This window comes from Entelurus aequoreus, linkage group LG13, assembly GCF_033978785.1.
Source record: "Entelurus aequoreus isolate RoL-2023_Sb linkage group LG13, RoL_Eaeq_v1.1, whole genome shotgun sequence".
NCBI classification, from domain to species: Eukaryota; Metazoa; Chordata; class Actinopteri; order Syngnathiformes; family Syngnathidae; genus Entelurus; species Entelurus aequoreus.
Genome location: NC_084743.1, coordinates 28,067,149 through 28,092,256, shown reverse-complemented (window position 1 = coordinate 28,092,256; position 25,108 = coordinate 28,067,149). Strand labels below are relative to the sequence as shown.

The following is a 25,108-nucleotide window of genomic DNA, read 5'->3' as shown; positions in this document are numbered from 1 at the left end:
GATGTTGTTTTTTTTTCAAATGCCCCCCGCCACTCTACTTAATCGGTGTCACATCGCATTTGACATCATGTGTCACATGAATCATTACAAATCTAGTGTTGGTCAATGTGTTTGTTTGTCCATTGTGCAGCCTGTTTAATTATTGGGACGCAGTGTATCATTTACCGAAAAGCCACTGCATTTAATCTTAATTCAAATAACGGGAACCAACAGTCACTCTGATAGACAAAGTACTAATCTGTGTATTAATCATGTTTTTATTGGGAACGTTGCACACAAGTACACAACCCAAGGTTTCAGGACTCCATTATTATGTGAAGTTATCTTATGGTTTCTCCAATCAGAGGTTGCCAGAGTCATTCAACCAGTTGATTTGTTTGGCTTTGATTATTAACATATTTAATGGGGCTTAGAGTTGAGGTCCTGAAATGTAATCAAACCCACACCGACTGCACGAAAGGCAGCATGTGGGTAGAGTAGCCAAAAGTTGTACTACAGTACTGTTACTTCAGAGCATGGGTTTCCAAACTACAGCCCGCGACCAGGTGCGGTCAGCCAGCGTCCACAATCTGGCACAAGTTATTTGTTGATAACATTTTTTTTAACCTTTATTTACCCAGGAAAGTCCCATTGAGATTAAGAATGAGATTTTTTTATTTAAACCGGGATAGCAGATCCATTCTATGTGTCATACTTGATCATTTTGCGATATTGCCATATTTTTGCTGAAAGGATTTAGTAGAGAACATCGACGATAAAGTTCGCAACTTTTGGTCGTTGATAAAAAAAGCCTTGCCTATACCGGAAGTAGCGTGACATCACAGGAGGAAGGGCTGCTCACATTTTCCCATTGTTTACAATGCAGCGAGAGAGATTCGGACCGAGAAAGCGACGATTACCCCATTAATTTGAGCGAGGATGAAAGATTTGTGGATGAGGTACGTGAGAGTGAAGGACTAGCGTGCAGTGCAGGACGTATCTTTTTTCGCTCTGACCGTAACTTAGGTACAAGGGCTCATTGGATTCCACACGTTCTCCTTTTTCTATTGTGGATCACGGATTTGTATTTTAAACTACCTCGGATACTATATCCTCTTGAAAATGAGAGTCAAAATGGACATTCACAGTGACTTTTATCTCCATGACAATACATCGGCGAAACACTTTAGCTACGGAGCTAACGTGTTAGCCTCGGGCTCAAATGCAGATAGAAACAAAATAAATAAACCCCTGACTGGAAGGATAGACAGAAGATCAACAATACTATTAAACCATGGACATGTAACTACACGGTTAATGCTTTCCAGCCTGGCGAAGCTTAACAATGATGTTGCTAATGACGCCATTGAAGCTAACTTAGCAATGGGACCTCACAGAGCTATGCTAAAAACATTAGCTCTCCACCTACGCCAGCCAGCCCTCATCTGCTCATCAACCCCCGTGCTCACCTGCGTTCCAGCGATCGACGGAGCGACAAAGGACTTCACCCGATCACCGATGCGGTCGGCGGCCCGGAGACGGTGGAAGTCAAGGTGAGGTTGGCAGCTAGCGCGTCTGCTATCCATCTCAAAGTCCTCCTGGTTGTGTTGCTGTAGTCCGCGCTAATACACCGATCCCACCTACAGCTTTCTTCTTTGCCGTCTCCATTGTTCATTAAACAAATTGCAAAAGATTCACCAACACAGATGTCCAGAATACTGTGGAATTTTGAGATGAAAACAGAGCTTTTTTGTATTGGCTCCAATGGGGTCCGAATACTTCCGTTCTCTCCGTGACGTCACGCACATAAGTCATCATATCTAGATGTTTTCAACCGGAAGTGTCGCAGGAAATTTAAAATTGCACTTTATAAGTTAACCCGGCCATATTGGCATGTGTTGCAATGTTAAGATTTCATCATTGTTATATAAACTATCAGACTGTGTGGTCGTTAGTAGTGGGTTTCAGTAGGCCTTTAACCATGAGCATTGTACCAACTCTCAAATGCATATAATCAATATATTGACAACCTTTTCCACCTATGCTCGAAATAATTAAAAACCAACACAGAAAGTCAACACATGGGGTATACGACACACAACATGCCCACTGAACTATGTGGACATTTTTATAAATGTCTAAGCACTGTACGCAATTTAAAATTACACCCACTACAAAGCATGATTGTTACGTGCGATGGAGAAGAAGCAACACTGAGGCAGGGACGTCCTTTAGCCTGAGTCGTTTTTATTAATATAATAAAATGACGTGTGATGAATCCAAACGTGTATGGTTTGACTATGTGGTGCGTCTAGCTGGAGTGTTTTACCGTACACTGTTGAAGGTGCGTGTTGTGAGCGGTGCGAAAGTCCAGAAGGGGCAAGGCAGTCTCGGAGGTCCGTGGGCAAGCAAGAGGTCAGGAGCAGGAGCAAGGCGTCAGAGTCCGTGTCCAGGCGAGAGGTCGAGTTCCAGGGAGGCAGCAGGAAGACCAGAGGGAATCCGGGGAGACGAGACACACAGCTCAAATCCAGAGAAGGAAGATGAACTGCAGGGTGATGACACAGGACAGGATACAATGAGCACAAAGGAGGGGAAACACAGAGAGCAAGGAAGCACATAGGCGAGGAGAGCTAGAGACGTGGAGGGCTTATTGTACGGAGACCAGTAGCTACGTTCTGACACTGGAACGCAGGACACGCTGGTTTATGAAGGACGTGGAGCTCTCATCAGCGGCAGGTGTGTTGATTGCTGAAGGTGGAGGAGAGGAACGCCCGTGGGCGTGTCCAGAGGCGCGCTCAGAGGAGTGCACAGAAGGCTGTGTGGCGGCAGGAGCTTGAGCCGTAACAATGATGGGTAAAATGCAACTCTCTCCCCCACACTTTGACATGTTTGGTGTATTATAACTATTTGATTTTTTTTTATTGATAACAAACCTTCAAGGAAGCTTTGGGAAGTAAACAAGGTAGGAGTGGTCCATATGTTCTTAAGTGAAGTGAAGTAAATTATATTTATATAGCGCTTTTCCTCTAATGACTCAAAGCGCTTTACATAGTGAAACCCAATATCTAAGTAACATTTAAACCGGTGTGGGTGGCACTGGGAGTGGGTGGGTAAAGTGTCTTGCCCAAGGACACAACGGCAGTGACTAGGATGGCGGAAGCGGGGATCGAACCTGGAACCCTCAAGATGCTGGCACGGCCACTCTACCAACCGAGCTATACCATGCCTTAATATCCAATGTTTTATGGTTTATACTCTATATTATAGTGATGGGGGGTGTTATAAACAGTTAAAGTTATGTGTTGTTGTTTGGTCTGTTGGCTTATAGGGAACTGACATTTTTGGGGAATTTTCCTTATAGTTCACAATCATTGTGAGAAACAAGAACACACGTCTTTTTTATTTTATTTTAGGTTTTTAAAGATGATATAAAACACTTGAAAGTTGGAGCTAGTGGGAGTTGCCATTGTAGCCTACAAAGTCCTCCAAAACAACTTCAAAACCCTCAATCAACCTGTTACGTACACTCTGCAAGTATATATATATCATGTAGTAACAGACACATTCATTAAAAAATGTAATATGTACAATCCATCCATCCATTTCCTACAGCTTGTCCCAATTTATCGTATTTTGGTCATTTTATGCATTACCACAACTTTTTTTCCTAGCGCATTTATTTCCGTTTCCATAGCAGTGCACTTCCAAATTCCTACGTCCGGAAACAAACAAGTTAACTCATGTGTAAATCACAAAAAATGATTGCACTAATTATGAACACACTTAGATTAATCATACAATTGATTTGAACCCTATGAGCGCTTTTACCCTAACCGCCATACGGTACGTTTCCTGGTTGACGTTCCGACAATTAAATTGCATTTGTGTACAAATGTAAGGGTTTTTTCATAAGAAAATTGTAATTGTTCAACCTGTGATTAATCATGATTATTGCAAATTCCAAAATGTGATTGATCGTATTAAAAAAATAATCATTTGACAGCCCTAATGTGTATTACTGCGTAACGAACAGTATACCCTACACTAGTCCTCACTCACATTATTTCACACCTAAGCCTTTTCGAACAGAATGCACACACTTTTGGTCTCCAAGGATCAAAGTGAAAATGTGCCAATGGGCTGCAGGCCAAACAGTTATTTTAAATGTGAAACACAAATAGCCTAAATGCAAATAACAAAGTTGCCACCCTCAGGCAACCCAACTTTTGAATCTCCATTGAGCCTCTTTTTGGACTATGAGAGGATGTCAGTGTAACAGAGGAAAATACATGCAAGCTGGGTAAAATATAATATAATGCCTTTCACCCGATTATATAGAACACTAATGTAGGTGAGCTAGGGTGGCTGTGGCAATGACAGGTTGAGTTTCTTATTGCTGCTTTGAAAACGAGGAGTGGCCTTTTCTTGGCTCCAGACTTATCTTAGAACAGATCCCAGTACGTCCACGTCAATGTCACTGATTCCCAGCTTCTGCAATGACCTGTGGGCTTCCACAGGGGGCAGTTTTGGGTCCGTTTTTGTCCCTTATGTATATTATTGATCTTTGTTTAGTTTCACAAACATAACATTTGATTTTATTTGCTGACAACACCAACATACGTAGGCCCCTTCTACACTAAACCAGCTAAGGTTATCCAGGGTATCTCCCACCTAACCTTATCCTTGTCCACACACACACAATGTCAATCAATCAATCAATCAATGTTTATTTATATAGCCCTAAACCACAAGTGTCTCAAATGGCTGCACAAGCCACAACATTCTATCCTCGATTCAGATCCCGCATAAGGGCAAGGAAAAACTCACAACCCAGTGGGATGTCAATGTGAATGACTATGAGAAACCTTGGAGAGGACCGCAGATGTTCTCTTGCCGTTCCTCCGTCACAACACACTCGTTGGCAAACATATCCCACCAGTCTGCCGTTCTTCCAGGCCTTATCCAAAACCGTCGCCCAACATTGCTATGTTGCTGTCTGAGATGTGTTGTATCTGAAATAGCTGCAACCGCGCGTTTCATTTTGTTAAGGTATTCATGTGTGATTTCCACAAGCGTCTGTACATGTAGAGGACGGAAAAACACGGCCATGTCTGGATGACTCGCCTCCATCTTTTCAGTGGTTACCTCCAAGTTACGAAACGGGTTGTTATGAAGCCGGCTGTGGCGCGTTCTTTCTGACATCACTTCCTGTGTGGGGCGCAGCCTTTCTGGCGTCACTTCCTCTCCGAACTCAGTTTGTAAATAATCAATGAGTCCATACAAAGCTAAGGGCCGGAAATTCAAGAAATACACGGCGCACTTACCCGTGTAAAAAAATATCCAAGGAGGGGAACCTTAAAGGCCTACTGAAACCCACTACTACCGAACACACAGTCTGATAGTTTATATATCAATGATGAAATCTTAACATTGCAACCCATGCCAATACGGCCGGGTTGGATTAGTAAAGCGCCATTTTAAACTTCCCGCAAAATATCCTGCTGAAAACGTCTCGGTATGATGACGTTTGCGCGTGACGTCACAGATTGTAGCGGACATTTTGGGACACCATTGTGGCCAGCTATTAAGTCGTCTGTTTTCATCGCAAAATTCCACAGTATTCTGGACATCTACGTTGGTGAATCTTTTGCAATTTGTTTAAGGAACAATGGAGATAGCAAAGAAGAAAGCTGTAGGTGGGAAGCGGTGTATTAGCGGCCGGCTGCAGCAACACAAACACGTAGCGGCTACGTCATAGCCGGTGTTTCATTGTTTACATTACCGAACAATGACAGTCAAGCTTTACCATTGGCCTGTGGAGAACTGGGAGAACAGAGACTCTTACCAGGAGGACTTTGAGTTGGATACGCATGCTTGTGGAGATGGGACAACAGAGACTCTTACCAGGAGGACTTTGAGTTGGATACACGGTACCGTGAGTACGCAGCTGCAGCTTCCAAATATTTGATTGCTTGCCCGTACGTGCGTGCCGCTATGTGCATGTCACGTACGTAACTTTGGGGAAATATATGTGCTGTATGAACTTTGCGGAAGTGAAAGGTACTTTGGGCTGTGGGATTGAGTGTGTTGTGCAGGTGTTAGATTTGTATTGGCTGGTTATATGGACGGGAGGGGGGAGGTGTTTGTTATGCGGTATTAATTTGTGGCATATTAAATATAAGCCTGGTTGTGTTGTGGCTAATAGAGTATATATATGTCTTGTGTTTATTTACTGTTTTAGTCATTCCCAGCTGAATATCAGGTCCCACCCGCCTCTCACAGCATCTTCCCTATCTGAATCGCTTCCTCTAGCTGCCTTCTAGTCCTTCACTCTCACTTTCCTCATCCACAAATATTTCATCCTCGCTCAAATTAATGGGGAAATCGTCGCTTTCTCGGTCCGAATTGCTCTCGCTGCTTGTGGCCATGATTGTAAACAATGTGCAGATGTGAGGAGCTCCACAACCTGTGACGTCACGCTACTTCCGGTACAGGCAAGGCTTTTTTATCAGCAACCAAAAGTTGCGAACTTTATCGTCGATGTTCTCTACTAAATCCTTTCAGCAAAACTATGGCAATATCGCGAAATGATCAAGTATGACATAGAATGGATCGGCTATCCCCGTTTAAATAAGAAAATCTAATTTCAGTAGGCCTTCAAACGATGGTTTAGTGTGGCTGAAACGGGGCTTAGGCTAAATAATTATTTGTTTAAGGAGCTATCCGGCTTAATGTAGACAGGGCCTTAGTTGTGGTAACAATCTAGAAACATTTATAGATACAGTAGAAAAATAACTCTATAGTGTTGGAATGATGAGGAGATCATGTCATTTATTGAACACCAATGCTCTGCTGTTATTGTATTATTAATTTATTATGTCATATTTAAACTATTGTGTTGACGTCTGGGGAAATTGTTATGAATCCCATCTACAGCCTTTAGTCACTCTACATAAAAAGGCCATTAGGATTGTGTCCAATGTTCACTACAGACATCATTCAAATCCACTAATCATGGAGTTAAAGCAACTTAAACTGCACAATGTGATCAACTTTAAAACTGCTCAAATTATGTTTAGGGCATCCCAAAACTCTCTATCATCCAATATACAGAACCTATTCCAGGATAGAGATGCTCACCATAGTTACAGTCTAAGAGGAAAAAACAAATTATGTTTGCCTAAATTTAAAACAACTTTAAAATCAATGTCACTCTGTGGAACAACTTAGGGGACGAGTTAAAAACGTGTTCTAACATGATTCAATTCAAAAGACTGTTTAAAAAAGAAGTACAAGGAGGAAAGAGAGTGATGTCCTCTGCACAGAGCGATGGGAGAGAGGTGTATGGTCACAGAGTGTTTGGGCCTGTGTGTGTGTTTGTGTGTGTGTGTGTGTGTGTGTGTGTGTGTGTGTGTGTGTGTGTGTGTGTGTGTGTGTGTTTTGTCTCATCTTGTCTTGTCTCATAGTTAAAGTGGTACTATTGTATTGTTAGTGTACATGAGCTTTTCTTGTTTTTGTCTGTATAATATTGTTCTTGTATTATATTGTTTTTGTTAAATGTGGAATGAGTGAGAGGGGTTGGGATATTATAAGCATCTGCTTCATCCAACCCCTTTTCAAGCCTTGCATAAATGTCTTTGCCAAAATGTAAAAAAAAAAAAAAAGTGTGTTGTATTGTGCAGGTTTGAAATAAATACTTCAATTCAATTAAATTCAAAATTGTGCCATCGATTTATGTAGAAATGTAAAATTAAATGATACTGAGATAGAAAGAGTGAATCAAATAAAACATTTTGGAGTACTTTTACAAAATTACAATACAAATCTATATCAATGCAAAGCTGTGTCGATCTCTTGCAAGAATATCTAAAGTTAAAGAAATGCTAAATGAAAGGAAAAACATATGAATGTTATAGTGTTCCCTAGTTCTCCTTCGCTTGACCTATGGCCTAGAAGTGTGGGGAAACACTTTTAAAACCAATCTTGATCCAATTAGTATCATTCAAAAAAGAGTGATCCGCATTGTGAATGAAGTGGCTTACAGGGCACATACAAATGAGCTTTTCATTAAATCAAAAGCACTGAAATTGAAGGATTTGGCCGACTTTAAGACAGCACAATTTATGTATAACATAAACAAGTTACCAGCATATTCAGAGATTTTTTTAATTTCCGAAAGAAAGAAATGTTTAAAAATATATCCGTGAGAAAGAGTGCAAATCAGCATTGTGTGTCTTTTGTTGGGATTAATGTATGGAATAAGTAGGACCAAGACCTAAAAGACTGTAAAACTTTAATTCAATTTACATTTATTTTGAAGCAATTATTTATGAAAAAACATGTTGAGAATGGATACTAAGGATGTAAAATTAATACGATGAGGCTTTTTCGTATTCTTTTTTGCGTGTGATGAACGGAAAAACAAAACATGTACAACTGCATGGATAAAACATTGGTTGTTTTGTCTCTTTTGTAAATACACTGGGATAGGTGTACTAGACTTTAGCTTCTCCCTTTTCCATTTCAGACTATGTGTATAAATAAAGAAAACATGTCCTCTCATTATCCGTCAAATATTTACATGTCTGAATAATTGAAACTTGAACTTGCGCTTGAAAGTTTGAGACACTGTGTTGTTTCAGAATTTTGTATTCGGAACATGTCTTATAATGCATGAAATATGTGAGAGTAAGAAGTCCATATGCTTACACTGTGGTGAAAAGGCCCTGTCTGCTGGCCTAACATAACCAGAAATCATGATCACAATTAAATATACAAGTATTTCTTATTTTACTTCCCTAAATATCTAAAAGTATTCATGTTGCTGTGCTATTTCTAGTTTAAAAGCCTACTGAAACCCACTACTACCGACCACGCAGTCTGATAGTTTATATATCAATGATGAAATCTTAACATTATAACACATGCCAATACGGCCGGGTTAACTTATAAAGTGACATTTTAAATTTGCCGCTAAACTTCCGGTTCGAAACGCCTCTGAGGATGACGTATGCGCGTGACGTAGACCGGCGAACACGAGTATGCCTTCCACATTGAAGCCAATACGAAAAAGCTCTGTTTTCATTTCATAATTACACAGTATTCTGGACATCTGTGTTCGTGAATCTGTTTCAATCATGTTCATTGCATTACGGAGAAGGAAGCTGAGCAAGCAAAGAAGAAAGTTGTCGGTGCGAAATGGACGTATTTTTCGAACGTAGTCAGCCACAACAGTACACAGCCGGCGCTTCTTTGTTTACATTCCTGAAAGATGCAGTCAAGATGGAAGAACTCGGATAACAGAGACTCTAACCAGGAGGACTTTTGACTTCGATACACAGACGCCTGTAGAGAACTGGGACAACACAGACTCTTACCAGGATTACTTTGATTTGGATGACAAAGACGCAGACGTGCTACTGTGAGTATGCAGCTTTGGCTTCTAAACATTTGATCGCTTGACCGTATGTGCGCAACTTTTTTTTTGCGTATGTACGTAACTTTTTTTAAATATATAAGCTTTATGAACCTTGGGTTAGGTGAACGGTCTTTTGGGCTGAGTGATTGTGTGTGTTGATCAGGTGTTTGAATTGTATTGGCGTGTTCTATGGAGCTAGGAGCTAGCAGAGGAGCTAGGAGCTAGCGTAACAAACATGCAGGTGTTTTTATGCAGGATTAATTTGTGGCATATTAAATATAAGCCTGGTTGTGTTGTGGCTAATAGAGTATATATATGTCTTGTGTTTATTTACTGTTGTAGTCATTCCCAGCTGAATATCAGGTACCGTGAGTATGCAGCCTTGGCTGCTAAACATTTGAGAGCTTGACCGTATGTGCGCGTCACGTACGTAACTTTTAAAAAATATATAAGCTTTTGGGTTAGGTGAACGGTGAACGGTCTTTTGGGCTGAGTGATTGTGTGTGTTGATCAGGTGTTTGAATTGTATTGGCGTGTTCTATGGAGCTAGGAGCTAGCAGAGGAGCTAGGAGCTAGCGTAACAAACACGCAGGTGTTTTTATGCAGGATTAATTTGTGGCATATTAAATATAAGCCTGGTTGTGTTGTGGCTAATAGAGTAGATTTATGTCTTGTGTTTATTTACTGTTGTAGTCATTCCCAGCTGAATATCAGGTCACCCCCGGCTCTCACAGCATCTTCCCTATCTGAATAGCTTCAACTCCCCACTAGTCCTTCACTTGCACTTTACTCATCCACAAATCTTTCATCCTCGCTCAAATTAATGGGGAAATTGTCGCTTTCTCGGTCCGAATCTCTCTCACTTCATGCGGCCATCATTGTAAACAATAGGGAACTTTGCGTGTATGTTCAACTGACTACGTCACGCTACTTCCGGTAGGGGTAAGCCTGTTTTTTATCAGATACCAAAAGTTGCAATCTTTATCGTCGTTGTTCTATACTAAATCCTTTCAGCAAAAATATGGCAATATCGCGAAATGATCAAGTATGACACATAGAATAGATCTGCTATCCCCGTTTAAATAAAAAAAAATCATTTCAGTAGGCCTTTAAAGTTTTTATCCAATCAGAATTCAGCTAGCTTCTGTCGCCATGCTGTACGAAATCTGCCTGAGGCCTTCAGAATCAACAATGCAGGCGTCTGTGCACTAAAGTGAACGGGCACATACAGTTGATAGACAGCTGCGATAGCCAATCAGATCACGAGTTGTTGTCAGTAAGGCCTTCTAGCTGGCCTTGAACGTGACATTTACGCGTCCTGTGATTGGATACTCACCAGGACCGTCAGCGGATGAATTTGAGAACCCATAGAGTTGATAGACAGTTGCGATAGCCAATCAGATCACAAGTTGTTGACAGTAGCCTCTCTAAGTAGCTTGATGTTAACGAGACTGTGATTGGATACTCACTTGTCAGGAAGTGTTGACCCACAAAGAGGAGAACAAATCGTTGATTAGGTGGCAGATATATATTTGCAAGGCCATTTTCAAGAAGGATATTTAAGGAGAAACTACATCTTGTGAGACGATGTTGGCGATGAAATGGGGAAATGCCCGCCATTTCCTCTCAAATCGACGAGGGGTACCACTGGCTTGTACGGTGTCCGATGGGTGCTACAAATTGTGAGTTCAAATATGTTATTTCTTTATTTTTTAACGCTTAATATGTTTTTTGCAATATAAATTTTGACAGTGCCACATAAGATATGTTTTAATTGCTGATGCAGGTTTTTTGATTTTTAAATGCGCCAGAAAATAACCCGTTTTGTACAATGCCCAGTAGTAAATGTGTTTCTGTATAGTACTTCTCCAGCAATGGTCATGTGGTGACATAAATTATGGTATCATTGAAGTCGGACATCACTGAAGGCCTAGGTGGGAAACGCACGGCCCGCCACTGTGCTTTCATCATGGGAAGTAAAGCCTAACACGTTTTGGCGCGTTCGTCATTTGTTACCCTTGTTCTTTTTCTAGGAAGGAATGATTATAAATATAGTACACATACAACCTTCAATGATTGTTTAAAAAAAAACAATGAAAGCTTTGTTTTCTTCAAGTATACAAGCAACCATCAAAACAAAGCTATGAAGTCGTCATAAGGTTTCTCTTTGTGAACCTGCGGAAGTATCGTTGTTTGTATTATATATGTATTCTAAATATAAACAGCCAAGAACACTAATGATCTCAAAATGTTTTTTTCCTGAGGGTTGTGCGAAGTAGGTGTATCAAATAATCGCTCTTTCATTGTCATGCTTATGATTATATCAAATCTGTGTAAGCCTTAAAGGGCAACTGCACTTTTGCAGGAATTGTGCCTGTCATCCACAATCGTTAGAGACAAGAAGACATATGTATTTTTTTAAGCATTCTAACTCGTGAATAAAAGTCTGCTTACAATGGAGTCACTGGGAGGCCCTTTTTTCGAGTGTTTTTCAACCCCTGTGCTGTGGCGCACTAGAGGGCAATTTCACTTAATTGGTCTACATTTATAATCCGCAAACAATGTGTCGTTGTTGAGTGTATGTGTTATCTAGGGATCGGCAGAATAACCATGTAATACTATTCTAAATCAGTAGGTGGCAGCAGGTAGCTAAGTGCTTTGTAGGCCTACCTTGAGACAAGAGAATTAGTGTTACATGGATAGTTATGGTTTTAATTCATAATGATCAATTGCTTTATATCGTCTATATAGGCTACTGAGTTTTATTTTTTTTAAATTATCTGCTGGTTGGCTGGATTTTTTCGATAACACACCACCTTGTGTAGCTCTCCTCTTAGAAAAGGTAATGATCCTTCCGCTGGTTTACAAACAAACTTTGTTTCGACTTTTACTTCCCCTATTTAGTCAAGTTTAATGTCTTCTCGGCGCTGCACCAGAGCCAAAATCCTCAAACCTCAAAAAAGCCTTTTTTTAGTAGTAAATTAGATATTTGTTTTGTTCATTTTAATGAAAGACTGAATTCCTTTTATAATTATGTTTAATAATTTTGGAATATTCACGTTTATGTGAATATTCGGGGATGGCGTGGCGCGGTTGGGAGAGTAGCAGTGCTTGGGTTCCTGGTTCGATCCCCACCTTCTACCAACCTAGTCACGTCCATTGTGTCCTTGAGCAAGACACTTCACCCTTGCTCCTGATGGGTCATGGTTAGGGCCTTGCATGGCAGCTCCTGCCATCAATGTGTGAATGTGGAAATAGTGTCAAAGCACTTTGAGTACCTTGAAGGTAGAAAAGCGTTATACAAGTATAACCCATTTACCATGTATTCACTATAACACATTCATGTGGCATTACTGACATCTAGTGAACAGTCGGTAATAAATATACAAATCTACATGTCACAATCTTTTTATTAATACATAAAACAACACCGAATTGACTGATATTCGATGATGGGCATAAACTAACAAATCAGATTCAACTATGAAAATTCTTAGTCGAAAAACAACTCTAATTCTAATTGATTAACCATAAAGCAATAATTTAAAGAAGGTATTTTAATGCTGTTTGTGCCAATGGTCATATAGTAAAATGTTTTGCTTCGTTTTTTTCGCTTGTGAACTGGTGATATGTTATAATTTTGCATATGGCGCATAACGGTTGCCTGGAGTTGACGACGTCTTCATGTTAATGAAATAAATAATGGACACACATTTCGGTGTGATACGGTTCAAGCCGTACATCTGTAAAGCTTGCCGGCATGTTGCGAGTGTGTTGACCGTTTTTTCAAAGTATGTCATCTATCAAAACGTTGATGTGTGAATGTGTGCAGCAGTCTGCAAACATTGCACCTGCCATATGCACTTTTTGGAGACCTGGACATGGCAAAAATAAACACATATGTAAAATGGTTGAGTGAGATCATTTGTTAAAAGAACATATTTGATCATACATGGAATGGAAGCTCATAATCAACAAGGGGAAAAAACAACAACTACGAATATACGCGTCATTCACTAACAGTGTTGCAATAAAGATCAATTAAAATAATACATAATGTTGGATATAGACAACATACACATCTTTTTATTTATTGAATAAAAATTAGTGACATTTAACGACTTGGTGCATTTGCAAACAGCTAAAATTATGTACAAAGCCAACTGTAACCTGCTACCCAAGAATGTACATCACTTCTTCTCAAAAAAAGAGGAGGAATATAACCTTAGAGAAAAATCTCATTTAAAACATTTGTATGCACGTACAACACTTAAGACCTTTATCATATCAGTATGTGGAACTCAATTATGGAGTGGTTTAAGCAAATCAATCAAACATATCTCGACTATTATTAAGTTTAGGAGATTGTTCAAACTACAAGTGTCCACAAAGTATAAAAAAAAAACTTTCAGCATAAATATCGTGAAACATTTTTTTTTTTAAAGAGATAATGATTATGTATGTATTTGATATTTATTTATTTACCAATGGTATATTTATTTATTTATTCATTCACTTTTCTGTTGCAAACAGAGAACAAAGAAATGGGATAAAACTGCTATGATATGAAACGGTGTAGGATTAAAAAAGCTCTGCTTCTTCCTACGGAACGTGCTGTAATAAAACAACTGGAAACGTGATGCATTACATTGTATTTGTATTGTAGGCATGTTGGAAATAAGCTGAGCTGTACTGAACTGAAGTGTCTTAAATAGAATAAAATCAGAAAGACAATTGGGCTGTTTTTGTCCAGATTTTTTCGCCTTCCACCCAAAGACAGTAAACACCTGATTAGCTTATGGAGCTTGTCAGATAGCCATGCCTAGTTTTATAGATGAGGCTACAAGTCGACACAATAGGAACCGTTTAAATTGTACCTATGTGACTGCAGACTTGTCAAAACTCATTTATTGGATCATTTATTGGATCTCATGTGTGGTGTGGATTGCTTTATAAACTATATTTCCAAAAGTATTTGGCCACCTGCCTTTACTCATATATGAACTTGAAGCGCCATCCCATGGAATTGTCCAAAATGTTTTGGTATCCTGGAGCATTCAAAGTTTATTTCACTGGAACTAAGGGGCCAAGCCCAACTCCTGAAAAACAACCCCAAACCATAATTCCTCCTCCACCAAATTTCACACTCGGCACAATGCAGTCCAAAATGTAGCGTTCTCCTGGCAACCTCCAAACCCAGACTGGTCCATCAGATTGCCAGATGGAAAACCGTGACTCATCAGTCCAGAGAAGGTGTCTCCACCCCTCTAGAGTCCAGTGGTGACGTGCTTTACACCACTGCATCCGACACTTTGCATTGGACTTGGTGATGTATGGCTTGGATGCAGCTGCTCGGCCATGGAAACCCATTCCATGAAGCTCTCTGCGTACTGTACGTGGGCTAATTGGAAGGTCACATGAAGTTTGGAGCTCTGTAGCAACTGACTGTGCAGAAAGTATTTGCACTATGCGCTTCAGCAACCGCTGACCCCTCTCTGTCAGTTTATGTGGCCTACCACTTGGTGGCTGACTTGCTGTTGTTCCCAAACGCTTCACTTTTTTTTATAATAAAGTTGACTTTGGAATATTTAGAAGCGAGGAAATTTCACGACTGGATTTGTTGCACAGGTGGCATCCTATGACAGTTCCACGCTGGAAATCACTGAGAGCGGCCCATTCTTTCACACATGTTTGTAGAAACAGTCCCCATGCCTAAGTGCTTGATTTTATACACCGGGCCAAGTGATTAGGGCACCTGATTCTCATCATTTGGATGGGTGGCCAAATACTTTTGGCAATATAGTGTACGTTGAAATAATAATATACTTTTAGATCACAAATAGCTGAGGTCCTAATTTGGTGCTCTACTTTCACTCCTATTTAGTGATACTATTATTGAGTTATGCAACAAACACAAAATGTTTATAACAACGCAAATAAACATTTACATTGTACCATCATACCTTTTTTTCCCCCTTGCAGAGCTCCTCTCAGCCTGTCATGAGCTCCGGTGTCGCTACGGCTGCATCATGACGAGAAATGGCACCTTCTGTTTCTGTGCCGACGGCTTTGAGGTCGGCGAAGATGGCACGAGCTGCCGAGGTAAGATTTGACACAGACGCTTCCTCCTCTTCCTTCTCTCTTCCTTCGACTTGCCCACACCTGTCTCTCCGTTTACCCTCGATCAGACTTTCCCTTAGGTGAAATAACAGGAGACGAAAGGTATGAGAGACCATATGTCTGTTCATGGCACATTACAGAGGCGGCACACGGCTCTCTATCTTACTGTGGCTTTGTTTGCTCATTACGAAATGCACCACATGCCAAGTTTCTGCCAAAGGAAGACAAGATTTTAATGCCAAAGTTGCCTCCAGGAGCTGTGTCTCACTTGGCTTTACCTTGTAACAACACGGTGGCCTGTAACTGAACGGGGATGGTGGCGGAACAGCTGTTATGTGATGCTGGAGCGATGTACTGTACAATCTAAGCTTGATCGCTCCAGCCCTCGGCTTTTTGTGGCCCAAACCAAGATTATTACCAATATTATTTATTTGTTATTATTATTAGTAGACTATAAATATCCCTAAACCTAATGTCACTGCCTCATACGCAGGCACTAAAAACAACTATTAACCTAATCTGGCTAAAACTAGATTTTTAAAACACATGTAAAAACATTAATACAATGTTTAAGATTTTTTTGTAATCCCTCCAAATCTTTATATGGAAAATACTTTGATAAGGTTTTTTTCTGATTTTTTTTGTATATGATTAGTGGATATTTATAGTAATAATAATAATAATAATACAGCATTATAGAATAGAATGAATAGAAAATAATGTATTTTATTGTCACTATACACAGGTACAATGATATTAAAAGCAATATTAATATTATTTATGTGTTATTATTAGTAGTAGACTATAAAGATCCCTAAACAACTATTGACCTAATCTGGCTAAAACTAGATTTTTAAAACACATGTAAAACATTAATATGATTTTTACAATTTTGTGTAATGTCTCCAAATCTTTGTATGGAAAATACATTGATAAGGTTTTTTTCTGATTATTGTTGTATATGATTAGTGGATATTTATAATAATAATAATAATATTATTAATAGAGCATTATAGAATATAATAACTAGAATATAATGCTACTGTCACCATACACAGGTACAATTATATAAAAAGCAATATTAATATTAATATTATTATTTTTTTATTATTATAAGTATACTATAAAGATCCCTAAACAACAATTGACCTAATCTGGCTAAAACTACATTTTTAAAACACATGTAAAAACATTAATATGCTGTTTACGATTGTTTGTAATGTCTCCAAATCTTTGTATGGAAAATACTTTGATAAGGTTTGTTTCTGATTATTGTTGTATATGATTAGCGGATATTTATAATAATAATAATTATTATTTTAATACATAAATACAAGTGCATATACAGAGTGTTACGCCTATCGGTCTTGAAAAACTAGTGACGCCTATGTTTTGAAATTTAGTCGAGGTTCCTTGAATGCACCACAGCCGTGTGCTATAAGAGGCAAAAGTGAAACTTAAACACCACTGTTTGATATATCATGTTTACCTTTTTCTATCACCTCGTCCTGGTTCACAAATGTTGGCGCTGTGTGCAAATGCATAAATATGAGCTTTGATGAAATTATGACCTCCGTTCTATGGTTGGTGTTACATACGGTGGAGAAGGAGATGGCACTGAGACAGGGACGTCGCTTAGCCTTAGGCGTGTTTATTAAAATAATACAATGACGTGTGCAAGTAATCCAAATACATGTGGTGTGACTATGTGAAGCGATTATATGTTGAGTGTTACCGGGAGGTGTTGAAGGTGCGTGTTGAGGAAGGTGCACAAGTCAAGAAGGAGCATGGCAGGTTCGGAGGTCCGTGGGCAAGCAAGAGGTCAAGGGCAGGAGCGAGGCGTCGGAGTCCGTGTCCAGGCGAGAGGTCGAGATCCAGGAAGGCATCAAGAAGACAGGAGGGTGTCCGGGGAGACGAAACACACTGTTCAAATCCAGGGAACAAGGAGAAGCTGCAGGGTGATGACATAGGACACAAGACGATGAGCTCGGAGGGTAAACACAGAGAGCAAGGAAGCACATAGGCTAGGAGAGCGAGAGACGTATAGGGCTTACTGTACGAGACAAGTAGCTACGTTCTGGCACTGGAACCCAGGCTTATGAAGGACGTGGAGCTCTCATCAGCGGCAGGTGTGTTGATTGCTGATTGTGTGCAGCCTGTGGGCGTGTCCAGAGGTGCATGTGGCGTCAGGAGCTTGAGCCGTAACAGTTGGTTTGCCACTACCAAGAGGAATGAACCATTTTGCAAGTTTGAAAAGGGTTTGTGTTACATTATTGGACTTTGATCGCATTTATTTATTTTTTTGAACGTTTCCTGTATTTTATAATTGACGAATGTACAGTAGGAAAGGGATTCATACGGCCCCATTCACCGTGATTTACCTGACCCATGAAACGGGTCAAATTCGGGGTGTGCAGTATCCACTTTTGCCGCCATATGGCAGTGTTGAATATCTTAAATGTGATTTATGGCAATTCCAACTTTAACTACAGCGTCAGTTGCTATGTTGAGTAGCAAATTTTTTAGCAGACTGCATTGCAAAAAGATTAACCATGCCCTCTTCCTCCCATGCGAAATCCACCCAGGAATGGGGCCATTGTAATCCCTTCCCTACTGTATTGCTCTCTATTCAATTATTTACAAAAGCCCAGGCTATAATAATGTTGACCCTCAGAGGTTGTGGCCTTAAACAACTTCTTAGAGTGTTTATATTGATCTGTATATCTATCCAGCCCTTTTTTTCCACAACTTTATCCTGTTCTAGATCTCAGTGCGGGCAAACACCAATGCCAAATCAACAACCTTGAAATGATCACCTGTCAGACAATGTAATGTACTGCATGATTTTAGACTGTAATAAGAAGTCAGAGGTTTTTTAGAAAATCACTCACACATTGGGAGAACATGCAAATCCCAAACAGATAGACTCACACGGAACCTTCTTGCAAAACTCCTTGGCCATACGAGTGTTCTAGAGTGAGGCTGGGTTAATTATTTTTCATGCATTTGGGTCATCTTTGTGCACCAATTAGTTACCAATGACGTTGTTCTTTTTTTCCCCCCCATAAGACCATGATGAATGTGCCCAGTATGGCTCATGTAGCCAAATCTGCACAAACACCTATGGGTCATACAGATGCAGCTGTGCAGAAGGATACATCCTGCAGACTGACAAGAGATCTTGCAAAGCCAAACAAGGTATGCGTCTTCTCCACCGATTAACAGGGTTTTTTTCAATCTGAGTGCGATTCTCGCATATCGTCCGCTCCTCAGGTTGTGAGAGCAAGATAAATGTGGTTTGGCAGTGACTACATCTATCACCCGTGTGGGAATTAAGTAGATGTGGTCAGGCCAGGATAATGATAAAATTAATGAGGACAAGAGAAGTGGGAGCAGTCTACAGAGTTTAATGCTAAGATATTGCCCAGCGTAACCCTGATTTATATTAATGACAGATTGTAGGAGAAAATACTGTATACCCAAATGAATTAAAAGGCCTACTTAGAAATAAAGCAGACTGAATATGTGGTACCAACGATAGCCGCTAGCTACCAACATGATACCAACATGTTACCAAAATCAATCAATCAATGTTTATTTATATAGCCCTAAATCACAAGTGTCTCAAAGGGCTGCACAAGCCACAACAACATCCTCGGTACAGAGCCCACATACGGGCAAGGAAAAACTCACCCCAGTGGGACGTCGATGTGAATGACTATGAGAAACCTTGGAGAGGACCGCATATGTGGGTACCCCCCCCCCCCTCTAGGGGAGACCGAAAGCAATGGATGTCGAGTGGGTCTGACATAATATTGTGAAAGTCCAGTCCACAGTGGATTCAACACATCAGCGAGCGTCCAGTCCATAGTGGGGCCAGCAGGAAACCTTCCCAAGCGGAGACGGGTCAGCAGCGCAGAGATGTCACCAACCGATGCACAGGCTAGCGGTCCACCCGGGGTCCCGACTCTGGTATTAAGCACTTCATCCATGGCCACCGGACCTGTGCAACCCCCCCCCCCCCCCCCTCCAAGGAAGAGGGGAGCAGAGGAGAGAAGAAAAAAAACGGCAGATCAACTGGTCTAAAAAGGGGGTCTATTTAAAGGCTAGAGTATACAAATGAGTTTTAAGATGGGACTTAAATGCTTCTACTGAGGTAGCATCTCTAACTTTTACCGGGAGGGCATTCCATAGTATTGGAGCCCGAACAGAAAACGCTCTATAGCCCGCATACTTTTTTTTGGCTCTGGGAATCACTAATAAGCCGGAGTTCTTTGAACGCAGATTTCTTGCCGGGACATATGGTACAATACAATCGGCGAGATAGGCTGGAGCTAAACCGTGTAGTATTTTATACGTAAGTAGTAAAACCTTAAAGTCGCATCTTAAGTGCACAGGAAGCCAGTGCAAGTGAGCCAGTATAGGCGTAATATGATCAAACTTTCTCGTTCTTGTCAAAAGTCTAGCAGCCGCATTTTGTACCAACTGTAATCTTTTAATGCTAGACATAGGGAGACCCGAAAATAATACGTTACAGTAATCGGGACGAGACGTAACGAACGCATGGATAATGATCTCAGCGTCGCTAGTGGACAAGATGGAACTAATTTTAGCGATATTACGGAGATGAAAGAAGGCCGTTTTAGTAACACTCTTAATGTGTGACTCAAACGAGAGAGTTGGGTCGAAGATAATACCCAAATTCTTTACCGAGTCGCCTTGTGTAATTGTTTGGTTGTCAAATGTTAAGGTGGTATTATTAAATAGATGTCGGTGTCTAGCAGGACCGATAATCAGCATTTCCGTTTTCTTAGCGTTGAGTTGCAAAAAGTTAGCGGACATCCATTGTTTAATTTCATTAAGACACGCCTCCAGCTGACTACAATCCGGCGTGTTGGTCAGCTTTAGGGGCATGTAGAGTTGGGTGTCATCAGCATAACAGTGAAAGTAACACCGTATTTGCGTATTATGTCACCCAGCGGCAGCATGTAAATACTAAAGAGTGCAGGGCCAAGAACCGAACACTGGGGGACTCCGCACGTTACCTTGACATAGTCCGAGGTCACATTGTTATGGGAGACACACTGCATCCTGTCAGTAAGATAAGAGTTAAACCACGACAATGCTAAGTCTGACATACCAACACGTGTTTTGATACGCTCTAATAAAATATTATGATCGACGGTATGGAAAGCGGCGCTAAGATCAAGAAGCAGCAACATAGATGACGCATCAGAATCCATCGTTAGCAGTAGATCATTAGTCACTTTTGCGAGGGCTGTCTCCGTAGAGTGATTTGCCCTGAAACCGGATTGAAAAGGTTCACAGAGATTGTTAGTCACTAAGTGTTCATTTAGCTGCTGTGCAACAATTTTTTCGAGAATTTTCGAAATAAACGGAAGGTGGGACACCGGCCGGTAGTTTACCAAGAGATCAGGATCGAGGTTAGGTCTTTTGAGTAGAGGATGAAAATGCATTTAGATACTTTTCGATAATTTTCAAAATAAAGTGGACCACAAAAAAAAAAAAGTTCATTATTTGCTTTATTTTAACAGGGAATCTTAAAATGCATTCATGATATGTTTCTTATTGCAATCGAATAACAATTTTGGCATTAAATAAGATAAGATTATATTTTAGTAGGAAGTAAGCAATAACAGGCTTCTAATATGGCGGCAGACGTGTCTAGTAACATATTGTGTCATTTTACATTGTATGAATTTGTCAAAATTATGAGGGACAAGCGGTAGAAAATGGATTAATAATCTCTTTGTTTATTTACTGTTAATATCTGGTTACATTCTGTTTTAACATGTTCTATTTACATTTTTGTTAAAATTGAATAATCACTTATTCTTTGGTTGTTTGATATTGTACATACGTTTTTGGGGATTCTACAAATGTTGGTATCGATCTGTGGAAGTCGCTTCCTAGCAGTTCCACTGTAGACACGGCACAGGAGCCAAGCGTGCAGTTTTAACAAAGTTTTAATGTGTATGCATTTTTGTCCAAGTCGTTCTCCAGTAGAACGTGACTTTTCAGTCACGCCCATATCCTCTCTCTCCTCCTGCTCCCGGCCGCTTACTGTTAAAGACAACAGATGATTAGATTAACACGTACCACCTGTGAAATCTAATCACCTGCCAGCTGTGTCTCGCCGTCAGCCCATGCCCCGCCCCTATCCGATGGTGTTCGTCCTCAGCACCATAGACAGAGGCACCTCCCTCCACACAATCCAATACCAAGTATTTACACTGTCATATAATGGTCATATTTAAAGTTCTCTTGTTTCCAGGGATGTATATCCTCGGTTTATAAACAATAAAGAAGACAAAAGATGTTGTAATGGTAAATATATTGATGTAATCATTGTAATATCGACTATATACACTCTTGTACTCGGTATCATGACAGTCGATGTCTGTGTAGATCAACCCATAGCATTTGTTTACATTCAGGAGCGGTAGCTGGCTGTTGGCAGCTAACTATTGTATCCTCATGTGGTGTATAGTGAAGCATGCTTAGCTATTCCTTGTCTTGCATGGGGTATACTCGTAAGAAATACATGTATTTTTAATTTTAATTTTTTATTTTATTTATTTATTTATTTTTTGAAAGAAAGGAGTTTATTTGTCGCCATTATGGCGAGGACTTGTGATTTAGAAGTGGCTAAAACACTTCAACTGTATCGACAGTTTTAAGCCAAAATGTATCTATTCTCCTTCGTCTATTTCCTCTGTGTTTCTGCTTGTAAGTAGTCCGTGCGTGTGCGTTAATTAACATGCACCTATGGTCATTTTACCAGACATGTCAGGAGGTGAAGACAGCATGTAGCCATGTTCTGGAAAAAAAAAAAATAGCGGTATTTTTCAGAAGCAGTATAGTACCGTTTTTATTTCATTAGTACCGTGGTACTTTATAAGTACCGGTATACCATACAACCCTAATATCTACATTTGTTATACACTTGTGGGAATGTGTGTGCACGCACAGTATGTATATTCTCCACTGAAACAGTAATGATTGTATTTTTATTATTTTTTAAGTTTGTTGTCTCAATGGCATATGAGTTGAAAATAGCTGGAGGCTCCGCTCACCTTGCAGGGGAGAACACCACAGTTGCCACTTTTAATCAATATGACTTGTGTCCGACCAGGGATAAACAGAATATGATTACCCATAAACTTAACCGAACCCAATGCTCGTATGCATTAATATTAATTTAGCATGGAGGTGTTAGTGGTACAGTTATAACTGTGGGGTTACCATTACTTGTGAAGGCTCATGAATATAAATGTCAGGCGGAGCTCCCCTGGGCCAGTAGATGAGGAGCAGCAGGGTGTGAAACATGCTCAACCTAAGATTGAAGTTACAACTCCATGGTGCAATTTGGCTTTTTTTTTGAGAATTAATCTTGATCTTATTTTCTCTCGTTTGGTTCTGACTGAATTGAAATGTTTATTTATGTTTCTTTTTTTCATCTGTACTCCTAAGGCAAACAGCATCTTAATAGCACTGATTCTGCTTTCAGTAATGCACATTTTCCCTGCTCTGTATTATGGAAATAGGAGTGTGGGGAAATTGTGTGCAGTAAACCAGGGTTTGTCAAATTGTGGTACGTGTACCAATAGTGGTACACAGGCTCCATCTAGTTGTATGCCAAATAATCACTTACTTATGTGCAACTATTTTTATTTAATTGATTATTTAAGTACAGTGTTTTATGTTCCTATATTCAAATACAGTTTTACTGTTTAAACCAGGGGTCCTCCAACTTTTTGACTCGGGGGCCACATTGGGTTAAAAAAATGTGTCCGGGGGCCGGGCTATATATATATACAGTGTATATATATATACAGAGTATATATATATATATATATATATATATATATATATATATATATATATATATATATATATATATATATATATATATATATATACGTTACGTTAGGAAAAAAACACAAATACTATATCATCCCTTCATCAGGAAATCCCCTGACGAGCAGGGAAACCTGCAAAACAGGCTTGTAGGGATGACATAGCCTCTGTGTTTTTTCCTGACCTAACGTATATTCCGCTCTACCCCAGTATATATTCCGCTCTACCCCGGTATTGAGCATTGTATAACGGATAAACCACAGAAACCTTGAATATATATATATATATATATATTTTTTTTTAAATTCTTTTTTTTGTTTTTTTTTGTTCATTTGATAGGGAAATCATAATACAGGTACTGAAAAAACAGACACGTTTTTTCCCCTCTCCAATAAAATCCTATTAATGATGCAAAGGCGATACCATCCCTAAAAGTCTGCTTAATTTTTTGATATTTTGGTGGAATTCCAAAAATAGCCCATTCTGCACAAGGCGTCAACTTAAAATTTAGTGCATCTGCACGATGTTTAAAATTATTAATCCAGTAGGCTTTCAGACAGGGACAGGACCAGAACATGGTATGTCATGTTTGCAGGAGTCAATTGACATTGATTACATGTGTCTGCAATATTGGAAAACATTTTGGAGAGTTGAGTTAGGAAAATATATACGATGGACAACCTTAAACTGTATTAGATTAAGCTTTAAACAAGATGTGCTATCATTTATTTGGATCAATGCAGATTTCCAGTCATTGTCATCCAAAACTTTGCCAAATTCCGCTTCCTAGTCTTTGGAAAATGCATTTTTCGACAATATGATTTGCCTGAGCGGCAGGGAGACACAGAGAGTAACAAGCGATATAAAATGGATTAGAAAGAACAGATTGTAAAATGTAATAAAACATTTTTTTTTTTTAGTTTAACTTGGGATTTCCCGCGGGCCGTAGTTTGGGGACCCCTGGTTTAAACTGTGTGTAATGTTACAGTGAACAAAAATATTAACTATACTTGGTCAATAAAACCTCTGCTTTGTTTTTAATGAATACTTGTTCCTACTATGCTACTGTATTTCAATGTTGGTCATCATGGTGTTACTTGAAGAGCCAAGTGAGGTGGTACTTAGGGAAAGAAGTTTAGGAACCACTGATGTAGACAAATGTATTTATTAAAATTATACATACAGATTTGGTCGGGCTTTGCGATGTACGATAGAAGTGATATACATTTGGCCGACAATAGAGCTTTATATACAAACGTGATGATGCATGTTGATGACACATTCCAGCTGTGTCCCCCAAATTTGTGTCCTTCATCGTGATGTAGCGTCCTCACCAGAGGGCAAAGTCCTTCAACAGTGCGAAGCTGCTTCTAAATCACTAATCCTCGCCACACTGACGGCAAATAAACGGTGTTTATTTTCTTATCACTGGAGGAATGGGGGTTGAAGAATAGCCAAACATGCCAAACTACACACCCTATGAGGATACAAAAATGAGGGAGCTAGAGAGCTTGACTGTAAACTGGGATCAGCGGATTTATACAAATGTGAAAGTAATGATACCAAGTATACCACAGTATATGGTTGATACAACAGTGATTAGATCAATATTTTTGTATCATCACAAAACTGTTTTTTTGTTATGGTTTACAAAAAATGAGCCAATAGTAGTTTTTGCTTTTGTTATTTTGCACTAATAATAGTGATAGA

At 39.7% G+C, this 25,108-nt stretch overlaps 1 protein-coding gene across 1 annotated transcript in view; it reads left to right on the top strand.

Annotated features, from left to right (window-relative positions):
- LOC133663276 (low-density lipoprotein receptor-related protein 1B-like) overlaps positions 1–25,108 on the top strand; it is an 872,326-nt gene that overhangs the window by 350,952 nt on the left and 496,266 nt on the right. The window contains 2 exon segments of the mRNA XM_062067630.1: positions 15,380–15,499; positions 18,587–18,715. Coding sequence (XP_061923614.1) covers positions 15,380–15,499; positions 18,587–18,715 — 249 coding nt within the window.